Raw genomic sequence first — 17451 nt, forward strand, 5'->3', positions numbered from 1 at the left:
CCACGGCGATGCTCATGGGCGTGCGTCCCGCCCTGCGTCTACCTGTGGAGATCGCCGTCGCGCCGCGCCCGCGGAAGCGCGCGCGTCGCGTTGCAGTGCGGCTTCGGCGAATGTCTCGGCGACGTCCCCGGCCGCGCGCGGTGTGTCGGTGCTACCGGACGCGGGTGGGCGACGAGCAGGGCGTCGCTGAGATCACCAGAGTACCCCCCCGCCCGGTTGTCGACGGAGGGGAGCTGCCAATTGTGCAATTCACGGGGGGCGTCTCTATCGCCTGAGCCCCTGCTCTCCCGCCCGCCTGAAATTCCTCAACTTGGGGAGCCACTTGAATGGCTGGGTGTCACCCGCCAGTGCCAACCTAAGGCAACGCTACGTCGGGTGTTGACATCTTCAGCCGCGGTCCGTTCCACGAATAATATCTCCCCTTCAACCTCGAACATTCGCGCACCACGACGGTTGACGGGAAGCACGAATTTTGTGGCCGCGCGCGCCGCAGGCTCGCAGCCGCCGCGCGAGAGCGCCAGCCCGAGGATCGTGTGCCTGGCCCAGGGCGGCGCGCTGCTCTTTCCCAATGGCCACGGATCTAAGGTACTAGCCCGCGAGCCGCGGGTAGGGCGTCGGCTTGACCGGCCGCGGCGGCGGCTTGTAGCCCGGCGGGAAGAGGCCCGGCAGCACGGCGGGGATATCGTGGAGCGACGCGACGTGGTAGTCGGCCTCGGCGCAGGCGATGCGGTCGCCCGTGTCGCGCGCCGTCAGCCCGACGAGCACCGTCGTCCACCCGAGCTCCTTCGCCATGCGGATGTTCTTCACGGAGTCGTCGAAGAGCACGCACTCGGCGTGGTCCGCCGTGCCCGCGGCGACCATGGCGCAGTCGAAGGCCTGCCAGGAGTGCTTCGTCTCGAGCCGGCACGTCCGCGTGTCGACGACGTTGTAGAACGCGTCCAAGGGAATGCCGATCTTCTTGAGGCACCGCTCCGCGTGCTCCGCGACGGACGCCGTGAAGACGTAGCGGTGCCGCTGCTCGCCGCAGTGCTCGACGATGTCGCGGAGCGCGTCGTCGCGCTCGACGTCGTCGTAGTCGATGTCGTGCACCGTCTCCAAAAACTCGTCGATCATGTCCCGCGGCATGAGGCACTCGACGAGCAAGCCCTTCAGGCAGGTGCCGTGGGCCTTGTAGAGCTCGTAGGCGCGGCGCTTGTCGACGCCGAGCTCGTCGCTGCAGTAGGCGGCGATCTTCGCCGTGATCTTGTCCGCCGTCTTCCAGCCGTTCTGGTAGAGGCAGTCGTCGCAGTCGAAGAAGAGGTACTTCATCGTCGGCATGGCGCGCGGCGGCGCGAGGGCGGCACTCGTCAGCAGCACCGCCAAGCGGGCGACCAAGCGGGTGAGAGCGCCGCGCGCCGTCGTCGGTGTCGGTGGCGGAGGACTGCGCGCAGTCGGTCGGTGTCGGTGGCGGAGGACTGCCGCAGAGCCGCTCGCCGCGCCGGAGGCTCGCGGCGCCGGCGCGCCGCGCCGCGCGACCGTCTCCGCCCGCCCCCCCGCAAAGACGGCCGGTGTGTGTGGCGTAGATATACGCCGGGTACACAGCGACCCGCGCGCGGGGGCGGGGATCGGCTGGCGGTCGATAAATTGAGAAGAACGCGGGCGCGTTGTTGTTTTTTGTGTTTTTTTTTTTCGCGGTCGCGGTCGCCGGCGACGCCGCTCCTTGGCGAGCGGCCGCCGGCCCGCCGCCTGCTTAGAACTGGTTGACCGTGATCTTGACGGTGAACTTCTCGTTCTCCTCCGGGAGGTTCATGACCATGTAGCCGACCTTCTCGCCGACCTGGCCGTCGGCCTTGACGACGATGTCGACGTCCGTGGGCGCGCCGCCGCGGCGGTCCATGCGGCCCTCCGTGGGCTCGGCGGAGAACATGCCCGGCGCCGACTCGGGCGCGAAGCCGACGTAGAAGTCCTCGTAGGCCATGCAGACGGGCTTGATGGACACGGTCCGGGCCTGGAGCTCGGTCGTGCCCGCGGGGATGTCCATCTTGATCTCCTCCGTGAAGCGGCCCATCTTCGCGAGCGTGTCGAGCGTGAAGTCGGCGCCGGCGTCCGCGGCCGACGCGGACTGGTAGCCGCCGATCGTCGTGGGGTCGACGTCGAGCGCGCCCGCGACGCCGGGGTCGCCGCCCTGGTTCATGCCCTGGAGCTTGTCGAGGCCCGTGGAGCCCATGATGCCGTCCTGGAAGCCGATGTCCGTGTTGCGCGAATCGCCGTCCTCGTAGAAGAAGTCGGGCGTGTCCGTGGCCTCCATGCCGCCCTGCTCGGGCTTCCAGTCGCTGCCGACGTCCGTGCGGATGTCGGGGGACGACCGCAGGACACCGGGCGACCGGGGCGTCGCCGCGCCCTGGAACGCCGCCGCGGGCGCCGCGAGGCAGAGGGCCAAGGAGACGCGCATCGTGCAGGCCAGATCGGGCTGACGAGGGGCAACACGAGGCAACCTTTCCCAAAGACTGCACCTTCCTGGAGTTGAAGCCCTTCCACCACAAGCTGCCGTGAATAACAACCCAAGCAAACCCGTGTTCAAAACCCCTTAAGGTCGCGGCTGCCCGCATTCGCGAGTCCCCTTCGCGCCCGCGCAGCCCGCCCCGCGGCCCCCATGGTCGCCGACGACCCGGTGGCGCGGCCGGCGCCGGAGAAACTCGCCGCCGTCGTCGAGGTCCACGAGGTGACGCCCGACGGCCCCTGCCGCGCCCTGGACCTCGTCGGCGGCGCGCCGCCGAGCGCCGAGCAGGGCGACGTGACGCCCCCGCACCGCGGGCCGGGCCTCGCGGGCCGGGCCTTCCTCAAGCGCAGCCCGAGCCGCGAGCTCCGGGGGCTGCCGGACCTCGAGCCCGCCGCGGACGCGCCGCGGAAGCCGCCGCCGGTGAAGTCGCCGCCGCGGCCCGCGCGCGCGCTCGGGGCCGCGCCGCCCCTGCGCTGCCGCCAGCTCGGCATCGACGTGAGCCTCCAGGCCCGCGAGGCGAGCGAGCCGACGACGCCCGGCGACCTCCGGAGCCTCGCGAAGTTCTGGGAATACGACATGGTCACCGACAAGGAGCGGTCGTCGCTCGCGTCGCTCGCGGCCGTGTCGTCCCAGGCCACGCGCGGCACCGTGCCCCAGCGCATCAAGACCCTCGCGAGCCTCCGCGAGTCCGGCAAGCTCAGCGAGGTCCCCACGTCCCCGCGTCCCTTCGAAACCCGTTTCCCCGGAACCCGTCGAACCCCGTAGGCGTCGACGCGGCGGCTCCGGGCCGCCGTGCGCGTCGTCTGCGGCGAGTCGCCGGCGCGGGGCGCGTCTCGGCACGGCGACGACGTCGCCGTGGGCCTCGCCGCGGGCCTCGACGACGGCACCGTCGACGGCGACGAGCTGTCGTTCCTGCTCCGGTCCGCGGGCTACGGCGCCGCGCGCGCGCCCGCGGACGCGAAGCGCGTCCTCGCGGGCATGCGCGCGCGCCTCGACCTCGCCAACGACGCCGTCGCCGGCGACAAGCTCCTGCGGCTCCACCGCGTGCTCAACTACGCCGCGGGCGCGTCGACGATCGGCCGCGGGGCCGCGCGCCGCGGCGGGCCGCCCGCGCGCGCGGACGCGCCGCTCCCGCCGCGGCGCTTCGCCGCCGCGATGGGGCCCGGCGCGACGCGCGAGGCCGTCGTCGACGAGTACGCCGCGGCGACGGCGGATCGGCTCGGCCACGCGCTGACGCGCGCGCCGGCGCGGGACGCGGGCGATGCGACGTCGCTTCGACGCGAGCGCTCCGCGCGCGCGCGTTCCGGAAAACGCATCCAAAACGGTTCCGAGAGATGATCGCGCGTCCAAAGATCAGCCGAAACGAGTGGAACGCGGCCGAGAGAGGCGCCTGTGGGAAGATCGCGCGCTCGTCCCGCAGGTGCGCGCGGCTCTGGTGCGTGAGCGACCTCCATTTGGACTGCCCGGGCAACGAGGGCTGGCTCGGCACGCTCGAGCCGCGGCCCGACGACGCCCTCATCGTCGCGGGCGACGCGGCCGTGCGCCTCGACGCGCTCCGCGCGGCCCTCGAGACGCTCGCGCGGCTCTACAAGCACGTCGTCTTCGTGCCGGGCAACCACGAGCTCTGGCTCACGAACGCGTCCGGGTCCCTCGACACGGCGGCCCACGCCGACTCCGTCGCCAAGTTCTTCGCGATCCTCGAGCTCTGCGACGAGCTCGGCGTCTGGACGCACGCGGTGACGTTCAACGACGCGTGCCTCGTGCTCCCCCTCTTCTCCTGGCACGCGCCGGACTTCGTGGACCAGAAGATCACGGGCCACGACCGCTTCTTCGACGCCTTCGACTGCCAGACCGTCTGGCCGGAGTGGCTCGGGAGCCCCCGTGTCGAGGTCGCGCGGGACCCGCGCGTGGCCAAGTTCTTCCTCCAGCTCAACAAGCCGGCGCTGGCCTACGCGGAGCAGCGGCGCGACGCCCTCGAGCGCGAGGGCAACCGCCTCGACGTCGTCGCCGTGTCCCACTTCCTGCCGCTTCCCGAGCTCTTCCCGGGGCCGCTGCTCCTGAAAGCCGTCATGGGCTGCGCGGGCCTCCAGAAGCAGATCGACAAGGTCGACTGCGTGCGCGTCGCCGTCGCGGGCCACTCCCACATCAACTTCGACCAGGACATCGACGACGTCCGCTACGTCCAGTGCGCGCTCGGCCCAGGGCAGCAAAAGAGAGCGAACTTCCCAACTTCAAAGGCTCATATCTCGGCCGTTTTCCACTCGTTTTGGCTGATTTTTGGACGAGCGATCATCTCTCGGAACGGTCTCGAAGCGTGGATGCTATTTCCGGAACGCGCGCGCGCGGAACACTCACGTTGAAGCGACGTTGAATCACCCTTGTCCTGCCCAGGCTCGGCCACGCGGAGCGCGACGACACGGGCGCGCGCAAGGCCCGCGACCTCAAGCCCGCGCTCCTCTACTCGGCGCGCCCGCTCTACGCCTAGACGCTTCGCCAAAAAAAAAAGCCGCCCGGGCCCCCGGCCCGCGGGCGCCCCGGCTCAGCCGGGCGACCGCCGCCGCCGGGCCCGCGGCCTCGCCGCCGCCGCCGCCGCTCGAACCTCGCCGCCGCCGCCGCCGCCCCGCCCGTCCGCCGCTCTGTGCATGTTCGCGGCGGACCCCCTCTATTGTGTGTTGTAAGAAGACGCGCTGTGGCCATCTTGAACTGCATGTTTGACCCGTGTTGCCTCGAGCTCGAGCGCTCCTCGAGCTCTCCGGCGCTGCCTGCCGACGCTGCGCCTCGCGCTCGTCCTCGGACGCCGGCGCGCCGTCTTCGGCGGCCATGGTCGTGCGCGTCAACTACGACGGTCCCTGGCCGCCGGAGCAGCCGGCCGAGGGCCTCCACGGCGACCGCTACGAGGTGCGCGGCGTCGTCACCAAGGTCGTCGCGAGCGCCCAGCTCCTGCACGCCTCGCGCGCCTCCGGCTGCCTCAAGCACAACGCCGGCGCGGCCAACGTGCGCACGGTCGCCGCGATCTCCGTCGCCGTCGACGCCGCGGCCGCGTCGGCGGAGGAGGCCGAGGCCGTCGAGGCTCTGCGGAAGGCGTGCGCGGACCGCACGGACCGCGCGGAATGCGCGTTGTACGTGCCGGCGACGCGGCTCGCGGCGCTCAAGGCCGGGAACGCGGACTCCGCGGCCGAGGCCGTGGCCGTCGGCGACGTCGTCGCCGCGACCCTGTTCGCCTCGACCGCGCCCTTCGCGGCCGCGCTCGACGTCGTCTCGCGCGCGAAGCGCGGCGCGGCGAAGTCGGCGCACGCGACGACGAGCATGTACAACAACGCGGCCGTCGACGTCGAACCGGGTTCCGCGCGCTCCGTTTTGGAAAATCCGCTCCTCGAAGACAAAATCGGGGCCGGAAAAAAATGCCGTTCCATGTTTCCTACATATAAAACTAAACATTCGAGCACCTCCAGACCAAATTCCACAACAATACAACGCGCGTTCTTCGCGCTCGTAGTCTCGGGAAATGCGACGAGCGTTTCTACGGTACCGCATTTACGTACCCCGAAATCGACGAATGCGGACCTCCCGACCGTCGCGTTATGCTCCCGAAGCATATGACACAAAGGCCCGACAAAAAAATCGGGATTTTTTTCGTCGGCCCCGAGACGCCCTCCCCACCCCTAGCACTCCCTAGTGCTACGCGCTAGTGATCCGCGCGCCAGGACTACGTGAGGGGAAATCCGTGATAGCGGTCGGACCGCGCGACCGTCGTTCCCCGTGTGGTGCGGCGCCGCTTCCCAATGACCCTGGACAAAGCGGCGGCTGGAACGACGGGCTGTGTTGAAGTTCAAGTTGAACCTATGATCTAAGATGAACTTCAAGTTGAAGTCACCATGCGTCCGGAAGCACGTCTTTGCGCCGGACTCGCGCGTCCTCGACGAAGCGAGAGACTCACAACAATCCAAACACGATGCCTTCGCAAAATTCCGTCTGGAAACAGCTTCCCAATGTTTCTTGACGTCGACGCGTCGGGCTTCGCGGACAAGATCATGGGCATGACCATCGCGGAGAAGGCGCCCGCGCCGTCGACGAACGACGACGTCGAGGACGACGAGTGGGACGACTGAGGATAAGCTACGAGGAACAAAAACGAGGGCGGTGGGGTCACTAGACCTCGGTGGACGCGCCCTCCTCGCCGCCGAGCTCGGCCATCTCGCGGCCCTCGCGGTGTTCGCTCGCGTCGTGGACGTGGACGGCCTCGCCGCCGTGGCCCTCCTCCTCGAAGGCGTCGTAGGTGTGCTCGCGCTCGTGGTCGACGGCGACGAAGCCGATGAAGACGGCGCCGAAGGCGAGGATGTTGAGCATGATGATGGAGTGCATGAAGGAGTAGCCGTCGTCGGAGAGCGGGTCCGTGTCCGCGTAGGCCTCCCCGGACTCGTCGTCGTGCGCGTGGTCGTCGTGGTCCGCGTCGTGGTCCGCGTGGTCCTCGAGCCGGCGGCGCGCGCCCTCGTCGCCGCTCGCGGCCTTGAGGCACTCGGAGTTGAGCGTCTGCTCGTTGGCCGCGAGGTGCAGCGTCCACAGGATCACGAAGATGGAGCCGAGGCGGCCCAGGTGGAGGCGCCAGCGCGGGAACGACGCGCGCACGGGCAGCAGGTAGCCGCTCAGCGAGCACGCGGCGACGATGATGATCATGCACGTGACCGTGAGCCACATGTAGTCCTTGTGCATGTTGTTGATCTCGTCGAGCGTGTAGCCCCCCTCGCTGAGGCGCCGAATGGGCCGCGCGGGGAAGTTGATCTTCTTGTAGTCGCCCGTGTGGCAGCCCGTCGACGACATGAGATCCTCGTAGTTCGACACCGTGTACCCGAGCCCCTTCAGCCCCACGCCCATGAGGAACACGGTCATGGACAGCGGCCCGTGGAGGAGCATGACGGCCGCCTGCGTGTAGCGGGCGCCCTGGTCCCCTAAAAACTCCATGAGCTTGTGGACGTGCGTCGTGTCGAAGTAGAGCACGGCCATGCTCACGACGGCGAGGCACGTCAACACGTCGACCTTGAGGTAGATGTGGGCGAAGGTGTGCTCGTGGTCGAGCATGCCCACGATGGACTCGCCGAAGGCGAGCATGATCCACGCGGACATGCGCTCGCCCGCACGCTCGGAGCAAAAGTGCATGGACCCGCCGACGCACGTGTAGATCGTGGGCAGCTGCTCGACGAGCACGGCGACGAGCCAGAGCGCCACGGTCCTCATCTTCTTCGGGGCCATCCTCGCTCAGCGCGCGCCGCTCGTGGAAGTTGTCGTAGCACTTCGACGCTTTGGGGTCCACGTGCGGGTTGAGCGCGAAGGTGCAGCCGAAGAGCACGATGGAGAGGCCGAGGCCCAGCAATTTCAGGCCCGTGTCCTGCATGAACCTCTCGCGGTGGCGCGCGCGCGCCGCGACGTGCGCCCAGACGCCGACCAACCCGAGGCGGTTGACGATCGTCGCGGTGGCGAAGTAGGTCGCCTGGTGGTTGAAGTCGAAGAACTCGTAGTCGACGTGGCTCAGGAACGTCGCGGCGACGTAGGACGACACGACGTGGAAGGCTAGAAAGAAGCGGTGGAGCACGTCGTCCGCGGCGAACTTGGTGAGGTAGACGTTGAGCAGCGACCAGGAGCTCCAGAAGGAGAGGAAGAGCGCGACGGTCGTCGCGTAGCCCGTGGCGCTCGGGTTGTACTTGACGGCGCTGCGGGGGCGCGGGGTTTCGAGGGATGCGTCCGGGCGGGGCGGCCCACCTGAGGCGCATGAAGACGACGACGAGGATCAAGTCGTAGAAGAGCTCCCAGTAGGTCTCCGGGTGCTCGCTCTCGTGGTTGTCCGGCCGGTGGGCGATGCGGATCGTCTTCTTCTTCTTCATCTTCGCGTGCTCGACGGTGTCGCCATGATCCTCATGGCCGCCCCCCATCGTGCATGCACTGGCCAGGGCAGCGAAGAAGCCGTTCTTTTTTGAAGAAGCTAGTTGAAGCACATTATTGAAGGGCACGGACCATGCCCCGGCAAAGCTCGACGAGCTTCCGGAAGACGGCGTCGTCGCGGTCGCCGAGGCCGTCCATGACGCCGTGGTGGTCCGCGGCGCTGTAGACGACGTCGACGCGCCGGCACCGGCGCCGGAGCGCCGCGGCGAAGCGCTCGACCTGGGCGCCGTTCGCGGCCGCGTGGAGCGTCGAGACGGCGACCAGGACGGACACGTCGCTTCCCAGGGCCGCCGTCGGCGCGTGGAAGGCCGGGCTGACGCGCTCGTAGAAGTCCGGCGCCCCGGAGGCCGCCGCCGCGTGGAGGAAGGGCACGACGTTCGGCGCGAGATTCGCGTACCGCGGGCGGGCCTCGGCCATGAGCCGCGGGTCGTAGAGGCCCGTGTCGACGCAGGCGACGCCGCGCAGGGATTTTTCCGGGTCGACGCCGCGGCGGAGAAGGTAGGCGGGGTTCGTCGCGACCGTCGCGGCGAGGTGGCACCCGGACGAGAAGCCTCCGAGCGCGACGCGGCCCGCGTCGCCGCCGAAGCGGCCGACGTTCGCCAGCGTCCAGGCGAAGGCCGCCGCGACGTCGTCGCACATGGCCTCCATGGCGCAGTCGGGCAGGGCGCGGTGCGTCGCCGCGACGACGACCACGCCCTCTTTCGCCGCGGCGGCGCCGAGCGGCGCGACCGTCGACTTGTCGCCGCCGACCCAGCAGCCGCCGTGGATGAAGACGAGCACCGGCGCGTCCTTTGCCGTTTCAGGTGCGTAGACGTCGAGCATCTGCCGCGCGTCGTCGCCGTAGGGCACGTTCTGCGCCGTGGGTGTGTGGGCGGCGGCGTCGATGTCGCGGTACTCGATCCCAATGGCTTGCAATGCGCGGTACCGCAGAAGCAGCGCCTCGTAGGTCGCGAACGGGCTCAGCGACATGACGACGTGGCCGAGGCCGCGCAGCACGAGCGAGACGCGGGCAGCCCGCGGGCTCTCCCTCGTCTCCATCGTTTATGCGCGCCGAGCGTGTCGGCAACGTGCTCCTTGTGTGCAGTTCACAACCCGAGTTTAAAACTCTGAGCTCTCCTCGATCCGCGCTGCCACTGTGCGACGCCGCAATCAACCATTGCGGACTCGCTCATGAACTTCGTGCGCGCCGCCGCGAGCGGCCTCAAGGCCGCGGCGGCGCCGCCGCCGGCCGCCGCCGCGCGCCTGAGCTCGTCGGGCCCGCCGAAGCGGCCCCTGAGCGCCTACTTCCTCTACCTGCGCGACGCGCGGTCCCGCGGCGACGAGCCGGCCCTGACGGGCAGCGCGCAGGCCAAGGCGCTCGGCGCGCGCTGGCGCGCCCTCGGCGACGGCGAGCGGTCCGCGTACGCCGCGCGCGCGGAGACCCTGAAGGCCGAGTACGCGGCGGCCAAGGCGACGTGGGAGGCCGCGCACGGGCCCGTGCCCAAGGTGCCGCGCCCGTCGAAGGCGCGCGGCGCGCCGCGGAAGCCCCGGCGGACCACGGCCTACGCCGTCTTCTTCAAGGACACGAAGCCGACGCTCGCGTCCTCCCTCTCCTTCGGCGCCGCGTCCAAGGAGATCTCCGCGAAATGGGCGGCGACGGGCCCCGCGGCCCGCGCGCCCTACGAGGCCCGCGCCGCCGAGCTGACGAAGAAGAAGCTCGCCGAGTACGAGGCCGCGGCCGTCGCGGCGCCGTCCTAGGCCGGCCGGTAACGCCCTAGAAATCGAGCGCGATGGTACGGTCGCCGTAGCAGCACGCACAGGGCGACACCGCCGGCGGGATATGTTACTATACGATGTGGGCCTGGCGCTTGCCGCGGCCGCCGTCGCGGCGCTTCGAGCACCGGCCCGCGCAAAAGGCCGCGAAGGCGACGCCGGCGAGGAAGCCGAGCGGGAGCGGCGGCGGCGGCGGCGGGTCGTCGCGCGTCAGCTTCGCGGGCGCCGCGGGCCGCCGCGGCGGCGCCGCGGGCGCGACGGCCGCGGCGATGGGCGGCCTCTCGGCGACGGGGAACGCGGGCGGCTCGAGCGGCCGCGGCGGGGCCTCGGCCTCGCGGGGCACCTCCGTCGGCGACGCGTTCGCCGAGTTCGCGTGGTCGCGGTCGCGGTCGCCGACGACGGACTGCCAGAACTCGTCGCGCGTCGCCGCCAGCTTCGACACCGCGTCCTCGACGAGCGTCTCGACGGCGCCGTGCGCGGGCGCCGCGTCGCGACCCGCGTTGTTCGCCGTCGTCCAGTGGAGCGCCGCCGACGCCTTGGACGTGCCCTTCATGTAGAAGTGGAGCTGGCCGCCCTTCTTCAGCGCGCTGTAGCGGATCGACGGCGCGTCGACCTTGACCTCGCCGTGGTCGCCGGCCGTCGCGAGCCAGATCTCCGCGACGTCCGTCACGGACCGGTCGGGCCGGTGCGCGTAGATGTCGAGCGCCGGCCGGCCGGGGATGCCCGAGATGGTCACGCGGTCGAAGAGCGGGCCGCCGAGCACGTAGTCCTCGGACCCCGGCGACACGGAGAAGAGGCCCAGCGCCGCGAGCACGAACCAGGAGCCCATCTCGCCGTTGTCCTCGTCGCCCGAGTACGCGTCCGCCATGTAGGCGTCGTCGATGACGCGGCGCACGTGCTTGTTGCCCAGGTCCGCGCGGCCGCACAGGTGCAGCAGCCACAAGATGTGGTGCGACGGCTGGTTGTTGTGGCCGTACTGGCCCATGGCCAGCGCGCGCATCTCGCGCATCTCGTGGATCGTCTGGCCGTAGCCGCCGGCCTCGAACGTCGACGGCGCGTCGAGCATGTCCATGATCTGCTTCACGAGGCCGTCTTTGCCGCCGTGGAGGCTCGCCAGCAGCTCCACGTCGAAGGGCGGGAAGCTGTGGTGCCACGCGGAGCCCTCCGTGTAGCCGTCGCCCCACCGCGTCGGCGAGAAGCGGGAGCTGAACGCGCCGCTCTTCTGCTTCGGCCGCATCAAACCCGTCGACTTGTCGTAGAGGTGGGTCACGGCGCCGCGCGCGCGGTCCCGGAGCCGCTTCGCGTCCTCGGCGTGGCCCAGAACCTCCGCGGCGTTCGCCGTCGCCCAGTCCGCGTGCGCGAAGTCCAAGGTCCGCGACACGCAGTCGGACACGCCCGAGTCCGCGGGGATGTAGCCGTGCTGGTTGTAGACGCGCAGCCCGACCTTCCCGACGGCGCCGCCCTGGGGCGCCTCCTCGTAGGCGTCCTTGTGGAGCGCGTCCCAGGCCGCGGCCTCGTCGAAGCCGCCGACGCCTTTCACGATCGCCTCCGCCACGACGACGTCGCCGTAGGTGCCGACCATGGAGTTGCGGTAGCCCGGCGACGCCCACTTGGGGATCCAGCCGCCCTCGCGGTAGGCGTTGACCCACCCATCGACGATCCAGCCGAGGTGGTCCGGGTAGACCAAAGCCAGCAAAGGGTAGACGGTGCGGAACCTGCGTGGAAATCGACCGGTGAGCTGGGGACGTCGGGGCCAAGCTTCAGAACTCTCGAGCTCGGTCACATCGAAGTCGATTCGGCTCATTCTTGGACGAACCGATTGCCCTCGGCGAGTTCGCGACGCACGACCGAGGAGTCCGATCATAACCGTTTGAATTACGCTCATATTGAAGTCGGGTTGAAGATTTCCACGCGGCGCGGAACGTGTCCCAGAAGCCGTTGTCCGTCACGAGCGTGCCGTCGTGGACGCTGCCGCCCTTGGAGTAGGGGCTCCAGTGCACGCGCGTCTCCGCGCCGCGGGCCGACGGCTCGTCGATGCGCCGGGGGAACGTCAGCGCGCGGTAGAGGCCCGTGTAGAACACCACCAAATCCTTGCCCTCGAGCGCGGACGTCGGCGGCGACGCGTCCGCGTGCGTGTTCTTCACGGCCGCGCGGCTCAACAGCGCGTTCCACTCGTCCTCGGACTCCAGCCGCACGTCGCCGAAGCTCCGCTCGTGCGACGACTCCCGTCGGAGCTCGACGTCGTACGTGTGGCGCGCCTGCTCCTGCGAGATGAACCTGGGCAGCACAAGAGTGATTCAACGTCGCTTCAACGTGAGTGTTCCGCGCGCGCGCGTTCCGGGAAAAGCATTCACGCTTCGAGACCGTTCCGAGAGATGATCGCTCGTCCAAAAATCAGCCGAAACGAGTGGAAAACGGCCGAGAAAGGAGCCTTTGAAGTTGGGAATTTCGCTCTCTTTTGCTGCCCTGAGACGAACGACGAGCACATGCGCACCTCCACGGTCGTCGCCGACGACGGGTAGCCGAAGCAGAACGTGTCGTGGCCGTGGGACTCGAAGGACGGCGACCCGGAGACGGCCTCGACGAAGACGTGGTGGTTGAAATTGGGAGCGCCGCCGGAGTTCCGGTTCGTCCGGAACTCCGCGGCGCCGCCGCCCGCGGACTTGTAGGAGTCGCCGCCGCCGCCGCCGAGCTTGAAGCAGACCCGCTTCTCCGCGCGCGACGCCCCGGGGAACGTGACCCGGAGCGCGGCGCCGTGCATCGTCGGCGCGAGTTCGACGCGCATGCCGTCGGGCGCGGTGCGGAAGTCCATCGCGTGGGGCTTGATGCGCCCGCTCCGAGGCTCGAAGAAGCCCGTGGGCTTCGTCGTGAACCCGCCCATCTGCGGGCCGACGAAGAACCAGCCGTAGTCGCCGATCCACGGGCTCGGCTGGTGCGTGCACCGGATCCACCGGAACTCGTGGTCGTTGCCGTTGAACCACCAGCTGCTCTGGCCGTCGTTGGTCTGGAGCGCCCAGTGGTTGAAGCCCCAGGGCCGGCCCACGAGCGGCATCGTGTTCCCCGTCGAGAAGACGTCGCCCTTGGTGAAGGACCCGGCGAGCAGGTTGGCGTACTCCACGGGGCTGAAGGCGTCGGCCTCCTCGGCGACCGCCGCGGCGGCGCAGAGCAGGAGCAGACACGCGCCGCGGGCGGCGGCGCGCGCCATGGCGGCGTGCGCGCGACGCGGCGCACCCGCGCGAACTGGCGCTGGACACGGCGACGGCGGCCGTGGGCTTGTGGCCGCTGTTGATCGGCGATCCGTTGCGGCAATAATCGTCGCCTCCGCAGCCGTCCGCCACACGACCGTTATGAGCCAGCGCCCCCTAGCGTTTCTTCTTCTTGTCGGCGAGCTTCTGGCCGTCGCTGGGGTCGATGCCCATGTCCCGGCACGCCTTCTGGTAGACGGCGGGGAAGCTGTCCTTGACCGCGTGGTAGCGGAACCCGATGACGGCGAGGAGGCAGAAGATCCAAGCCTTCTTGATGTCGGGGATCTCCGCGGAGCCGATGGCCTGCGACGCGCGCGGGTGCGCGCCGGCGGCTCGCGACGCGCGCGCGCGCGCTCTCGCCGCGCGCTCCGGCGCCGGCGCCTCGGGACGCGGCGAGCGACGGCCCACATGAAGGTGAGGACGACGAGGCTGAAGAGCGAGAGGCTCGAGCCGATGGCCATGAACGGGCTCGCGCCGCCCTTGGACCGCGACGCGTTCTTCGCCATGCGCATGTAGTCGAGCTGGCGGTTCTGCCGCCCTTCCTGCGAGGCGCGCGGCGCGACTGCGGCCGCGGCGCGGCGCGGCGCGCGGCGACGGCGCACCTTCGACTTGCCCATGCTGCTTGCTTTCGGCGCGCGCGTCGGCACTGGCTGCCGAGCACGACCTGCGTGTCCGCGACGTCGAGACGTCAACACGCTTGTTGCAGGTGAACGAGCCGCACGTGAAGCTCGCGATGATGGCAGCCCATCGCGCGAGATAACATATGAGCCTCACAATGGTTGTCGCTGCAGTAATTTTGCTCGTGGTCGCGGGCTTCGCCCTCTCGAGGACCCAGAACGTCGTCGTCCGCGTCGCCGTGGTCGTCGTCCTCGCCCAGGTCTTTTTGCACCGCCTCGTCGTCCCCGAGCAGCCCCACGCCGGCCTCGGCTTGCGCCGTGAAGGCCGACGTGCCCGGCGCGCTGCTGCGAGGCGCCGCTGAGCACCCGCCCGCGGCGGCGGCGGCGGACCCGCCCGCGGCGCTGCCGCGAGGCGCCGCGGAGCACCCGCCCGCGGCGGCGGCGCCGGACCCGACCGCGGCGCTGCCGCGAGGCGCCGCGGAGCACCCGCCCGCGGCGGCGGCGCCGGACCCGCCCGCGGCGGCCGCGCCCGCGGGCTGCGTGCCGTCGCTCGCCGCGCTCTCCGACGCGGAGCGGTCCCCGCGCCGGGGCCCGCGGCACCAGGTCGAGCCGCCGGCGTCGCGCGTCGCGCTCGTGTGCTGCGCGACGACGGCGGGCCCGCTCTCCGTGGCCGTGCGGCCGCGCTGGGCGCCGAGGGGCGCGAAGCGCTTCATGGACATGGTCCGCGGCGGCTACTTCTCCTCGAAGGTGCCGCTCATGCGCTGCGTCAAGGGCTTCCTGTGCCAGTTCGGGCTGCCGGGGATCCCGAGCCTCGCCAAGGCCTTCGGCGGCAGCTTCCCGGACGACCCGTCGTGGCTGCCCCACGGGCCCAAGCACTGGAAGGTCGGCGGCGTCGAGCGCTTCGCCAAGGGCTACTTCGCCTACGCCGGCGCCGGGCCGAACTCGCGGGGCAACCAGTTCATCGTGTCGCTCGCGCCGTCGGAGCGGCTCTGCGGCGGGTCGCCCTGGGAGGTCCCCTGGGGCGAGGTCGTCGGCGGTTTTGGGACGCTGGACGCGATCTCGACGGCCTACGGCGAGAAGGGGCCGAGCCAGGGCCGGCTCGCCGCGCGGGGCGCCGAGGGCCTCGAGGCAGCCTTCCCGCTCCTCGACTACGTCACGTCCTGCGTCGCGGTGGAAGACGCGACGGAGCCCGCGGACTGGGCGCCGTACCCGCCGGGCTTCCGCCACGCGACCTTCGAGGCCCGCGACGAATAAGAAATTCGAAACAGAGCGGAAATAAGGCGAGCGGAAATAAGGCGGGACGAGGCGACGCGCGCGCGCGCTAGGTCTTCGGCACCTGGAGGACGGTGACGTTGCGGACCCGGTGGAGCTTCTGCTTCTGCGCCGTGTCCCGGTCGTCCGTGAAGGGCGGCGCCGGGTCGGCCGCGTCGCCGTCGTCGCCGTCGCGCGCGGCGATGATCTGGTTCTTCTTCTTGGCCCAGATGGACTGGCGGATCTTGATGCCGCCGCGGCCGCCGCCGGCCTGGTTCGCGTTGTATTTGATCGTCGAGTTCCAGGACTTGGTCGCGGACTGGAAGAGGGGCGTGCGCATGTCCTCCTCGTCCTCGGCGTCGAGGAGCGTCTCGCCCTCGGTGAGCCGCGCGTTGACCTGGAGCTGCTGGAGCCGCTCGACGCGCGTCTTCGCGAGGCGGACGAGGTACTCGCCGACGTCCGGGTAGTCCGTGAGGCAGGGCTCGATGGTGTCGCGGTGGACGCCGTAGACGGACATGATCTGCTTGCAGCGGATCGTCGCCGTGCGCCGGCACTTCAAGATGCACGCGGCCTCGCCGAAGAAGCAGCCGTCGGCGATGAGCCGCACGACCTCGTTGCCCACGGCGCTCACCAAGATCTCCGCGAGGCCCTTGTCGATGAAGTACATCATCTGGCCGTGCTCGCCCTCGATGAAGACGGCGTCGCCCTCGATGAAGACCTGCGGGTCCATCGCCGTCGCCAGAATCTCGGGGAACCGCTTGCCCGCGGTCCGCAGGAGCGGCACCTTGGGGATGAGCTCGCGGATCTTGTAGAATAAAATCTCCGTGCAGAGCTCCGGGTTCAGCCGCTCCAGGATGAGCGACTCGTCGAAGATCTTGCCCTCGGACCACCGGTGGAAGTAGTAGTCGCGGATGCGGTCCCGGAGCTCCGTCGGCAGGTGGAGCGCGCGCATGTACTCGTTGGTTCTCAGCAGCTGCTCCTCGAACTCCTGGGTGGAGACGTTAGAATTCACAATAATCGCCGTGATCGTCGACACGACGGCGGCGTTGAAGAACGTGCCGACGAAGGTGCCGACGAGCGTCATCCACGACTCGATGAGGCACCAGCCCCGCGTCGTCACGCAGATCTGCGCCGCGGGGAACTCCTGGAAGGCCTGGCCGACCACCAACAGCAGCGACTTGTAGACGCCCCAGGAATACGCGTGGCCCACGGACACGACCTCGTCGCCCGTCGTGTGCTCCACCAAATTCCAGAGCACGGCCCAGGACTGCTTCGGGTACTTGTAGGTGCGCAGGAGCAGGAAGAGGATGCAGGACCCCCAGTGGGCCAGCGTGAGCATCATGATGAAGAGGCGCACGAGCTTCAGCACGGAGTCGGACACGTGGATGTGGTAGTACTCCATCGTCACGACCCACTGGTGCCGCACCTTGTTGACGAGCTGGGACGCCCGCAGGAGCTTGATGAGCTTCGTCATGCGCACCAACCTTAGCATCTTCAGCACCTTCTTGCCGTTGAACATCTGGTTGCCCTTGGAGCCCGCGACCTCGACGATCTCCGTGATCGGGAAGCAGCTCAGCAGGTCGATGAGGAACCAGGTCCGCAGGTAGTTGTTCACGACGCGGTCCCGCTGGACGATGATCACCTTCTGCTCGTTGACGTAGCCCGTGTTGAAGTTCTTCATGATGTCCATGAAGAAGATGCCGTCGCAGATCAGATTCACGGTCCGCAGCGCCTTGTTCGTCCGCTCGAAGGCGAGGCAGAGCGGCAGCGTGACGAAGACGAAGATCAGCAGGAACATGATGACGATATCGAAGGCCTGGACGTAGTCGTTGTCCGGCATGAGCAGCTGCCGCCCGAACCAGCCCGTCTGGTCCCCTACTATTCGAACGAACTCCTCGCTGTCGCCCATGGCCATGAGCTCCTTCGAGTGGAGCCGCGACAGGCTCAGCACCTCCCGGCGCCGCGTCGTCTCCACGGCCCAGATGAGGGACACGACCTCGACCTCGCTCAGCGACTCCTCGTCCTGCACGGGCACGCCCGCCGTCGCGCGCTCGACGATGCGCTCCGGCGCCGCGCGGCCGAGGTCCTCCATGATGGCGCTCACGTCCTGGATGCGCACGGGCTTCACGAGGTCCTTGTAGGTGATGGCGACCTTGGCCTTGAAGACCTCCTC

General features: G+C 69.6%; 7 protein-coding genes across 7 annotated transcripts; 2 read left to right on the top strand and 5 right to left on the bottom strand.

Annotated features, from left to right (window-relative positions):
• Positions 1-588: 588 nt before the first annotated feature.
• Positions 589-1308, bottom strand: AURANDRAFT_28382 (hypothetical protein; the record flags this gene model as incomplete). The annotated part of the gene is made up of 1 exon (XM_009040045.1): positions 589-1308. One exon carries the CDS (start codon positions 1306-1308, stop codon positions 589-591), a length of 720 nt encoding a protein of 239 aa, XP_009038293.1.
• A 421-nt stretch (positions 1309-1729) lies between these two features.
• Positions 1730-2431, bottom strand: AURANDRAFT_65228 (expressed protein; the record flags this gene model as incomplete). The annotated part of the gene is made up of 1 exon (XM_009040044.1): positions 1730-2431. The coding sequence occupies one exon, from the start codon at positions 2429-2431 to the stop codon at positions 1730-1732; it is 702 nt and encodes a 233-aa protein (XP_009038292.1).
• Positions 2432-3457: 1026 nt separating this feature from the next.
• AURANDRAFT_65229 (hypothetical protein) lies at positions 3458-4964 on the top strand (the record flags this gene model as incomplete). The annotated part of the gene is made up of 3 exons (XM_009039992.1): positions 3458-3747; positions 3900-4664; positions 4871-4964. 3 exons carry the CDS (start codon positions 3458-3460, stop codon positions 4962-4964), a joined length of 1149 nt encoding a protein of 382 aa, XP_009038240.1.
• Positions 4965-5299: 335 nt separating this feature from the next.
• Positions 5300-6079, top strand: AURANDRAFT_65230 (hypothetical protein; the record flags this gene model as incomplete). Its single annotated transcript, XM_009039993.1, has 1 exon — positions 5300-6079. The coding sequence occupies one exon, from the start codon at positions 5300-5302 to the stop codon at positions 6077-6079; it is 780 nt and encodes a 259-aa protein (XP_009038241.1).
• Positions 6080-6628: 549 nt separating this feature from the next.
• On the bottom strand, positions 6629-9451 carry AURANDRAFT_65231 (hypothetical protein; the record flags this gene model as incomplete). The annotated part of the gene is made up of 4 exons (XM_009040043.1): positions 6629-7706; positions 7768-8184; positions 8234-8439; positions 8486-9451. The coding sequence occupies 4 exons, from the start codon at positions 9449-9451 to the stop codon at positions 6629-6631; spliced, it is 2667 nt and encodes an 888-aa protein (XP_009038291.1).
• Positions 9452-10889: 1438 nt separating this feature from the next.
• AURANDRAFT_54067 (hypothetical protein) lies at positions 10890-13370 on the bottom strand (the record flags this gene model as incomplete). The annotated part of the gene is made up of 3 exons (XM_009040042.1): positions 10890-11880; positions 12089-12442; positions 12643-13370. Coding segments are annotated over 3 exons (2073 nt in total), but the record flags the coding sequence as incomplete, so codon positions are not given.
• A 1978-nt stretch (positions 13371-15348) lies between these two features.
• On the bottom strand, positions 15349-17187 carry AURANDRAFT_28287 (hypothetical protein; the record flags this gene model as incomplete). Its single annotated transcript, XM_009040041.1, has 1 exon — positions 15349-17187. One exon carries the CDS (start codon positions 17185-17187, stop codon positions 15349-15351), a length of 1839 nt encoding a protein of 612 aa, XP_009038289.1.
• Positions 17188-17451: the final 264 nt, after the last annotated feature.

The sequence above is a fragment of the Aureococcus anophagefferens genome (assembly GCF_000186865.1).
Source record: "Aureococcus anophagefferens unplaced genomic scaffold AURANscaffold_13, whole genome shotgun sequence".
Taxonomy (NCBI): Eukaryota; class Pelagophyceae; order Pelagomonadales; family Pelagomonadaceae; genus Aureococcus; species Aureococcus anophagefferens.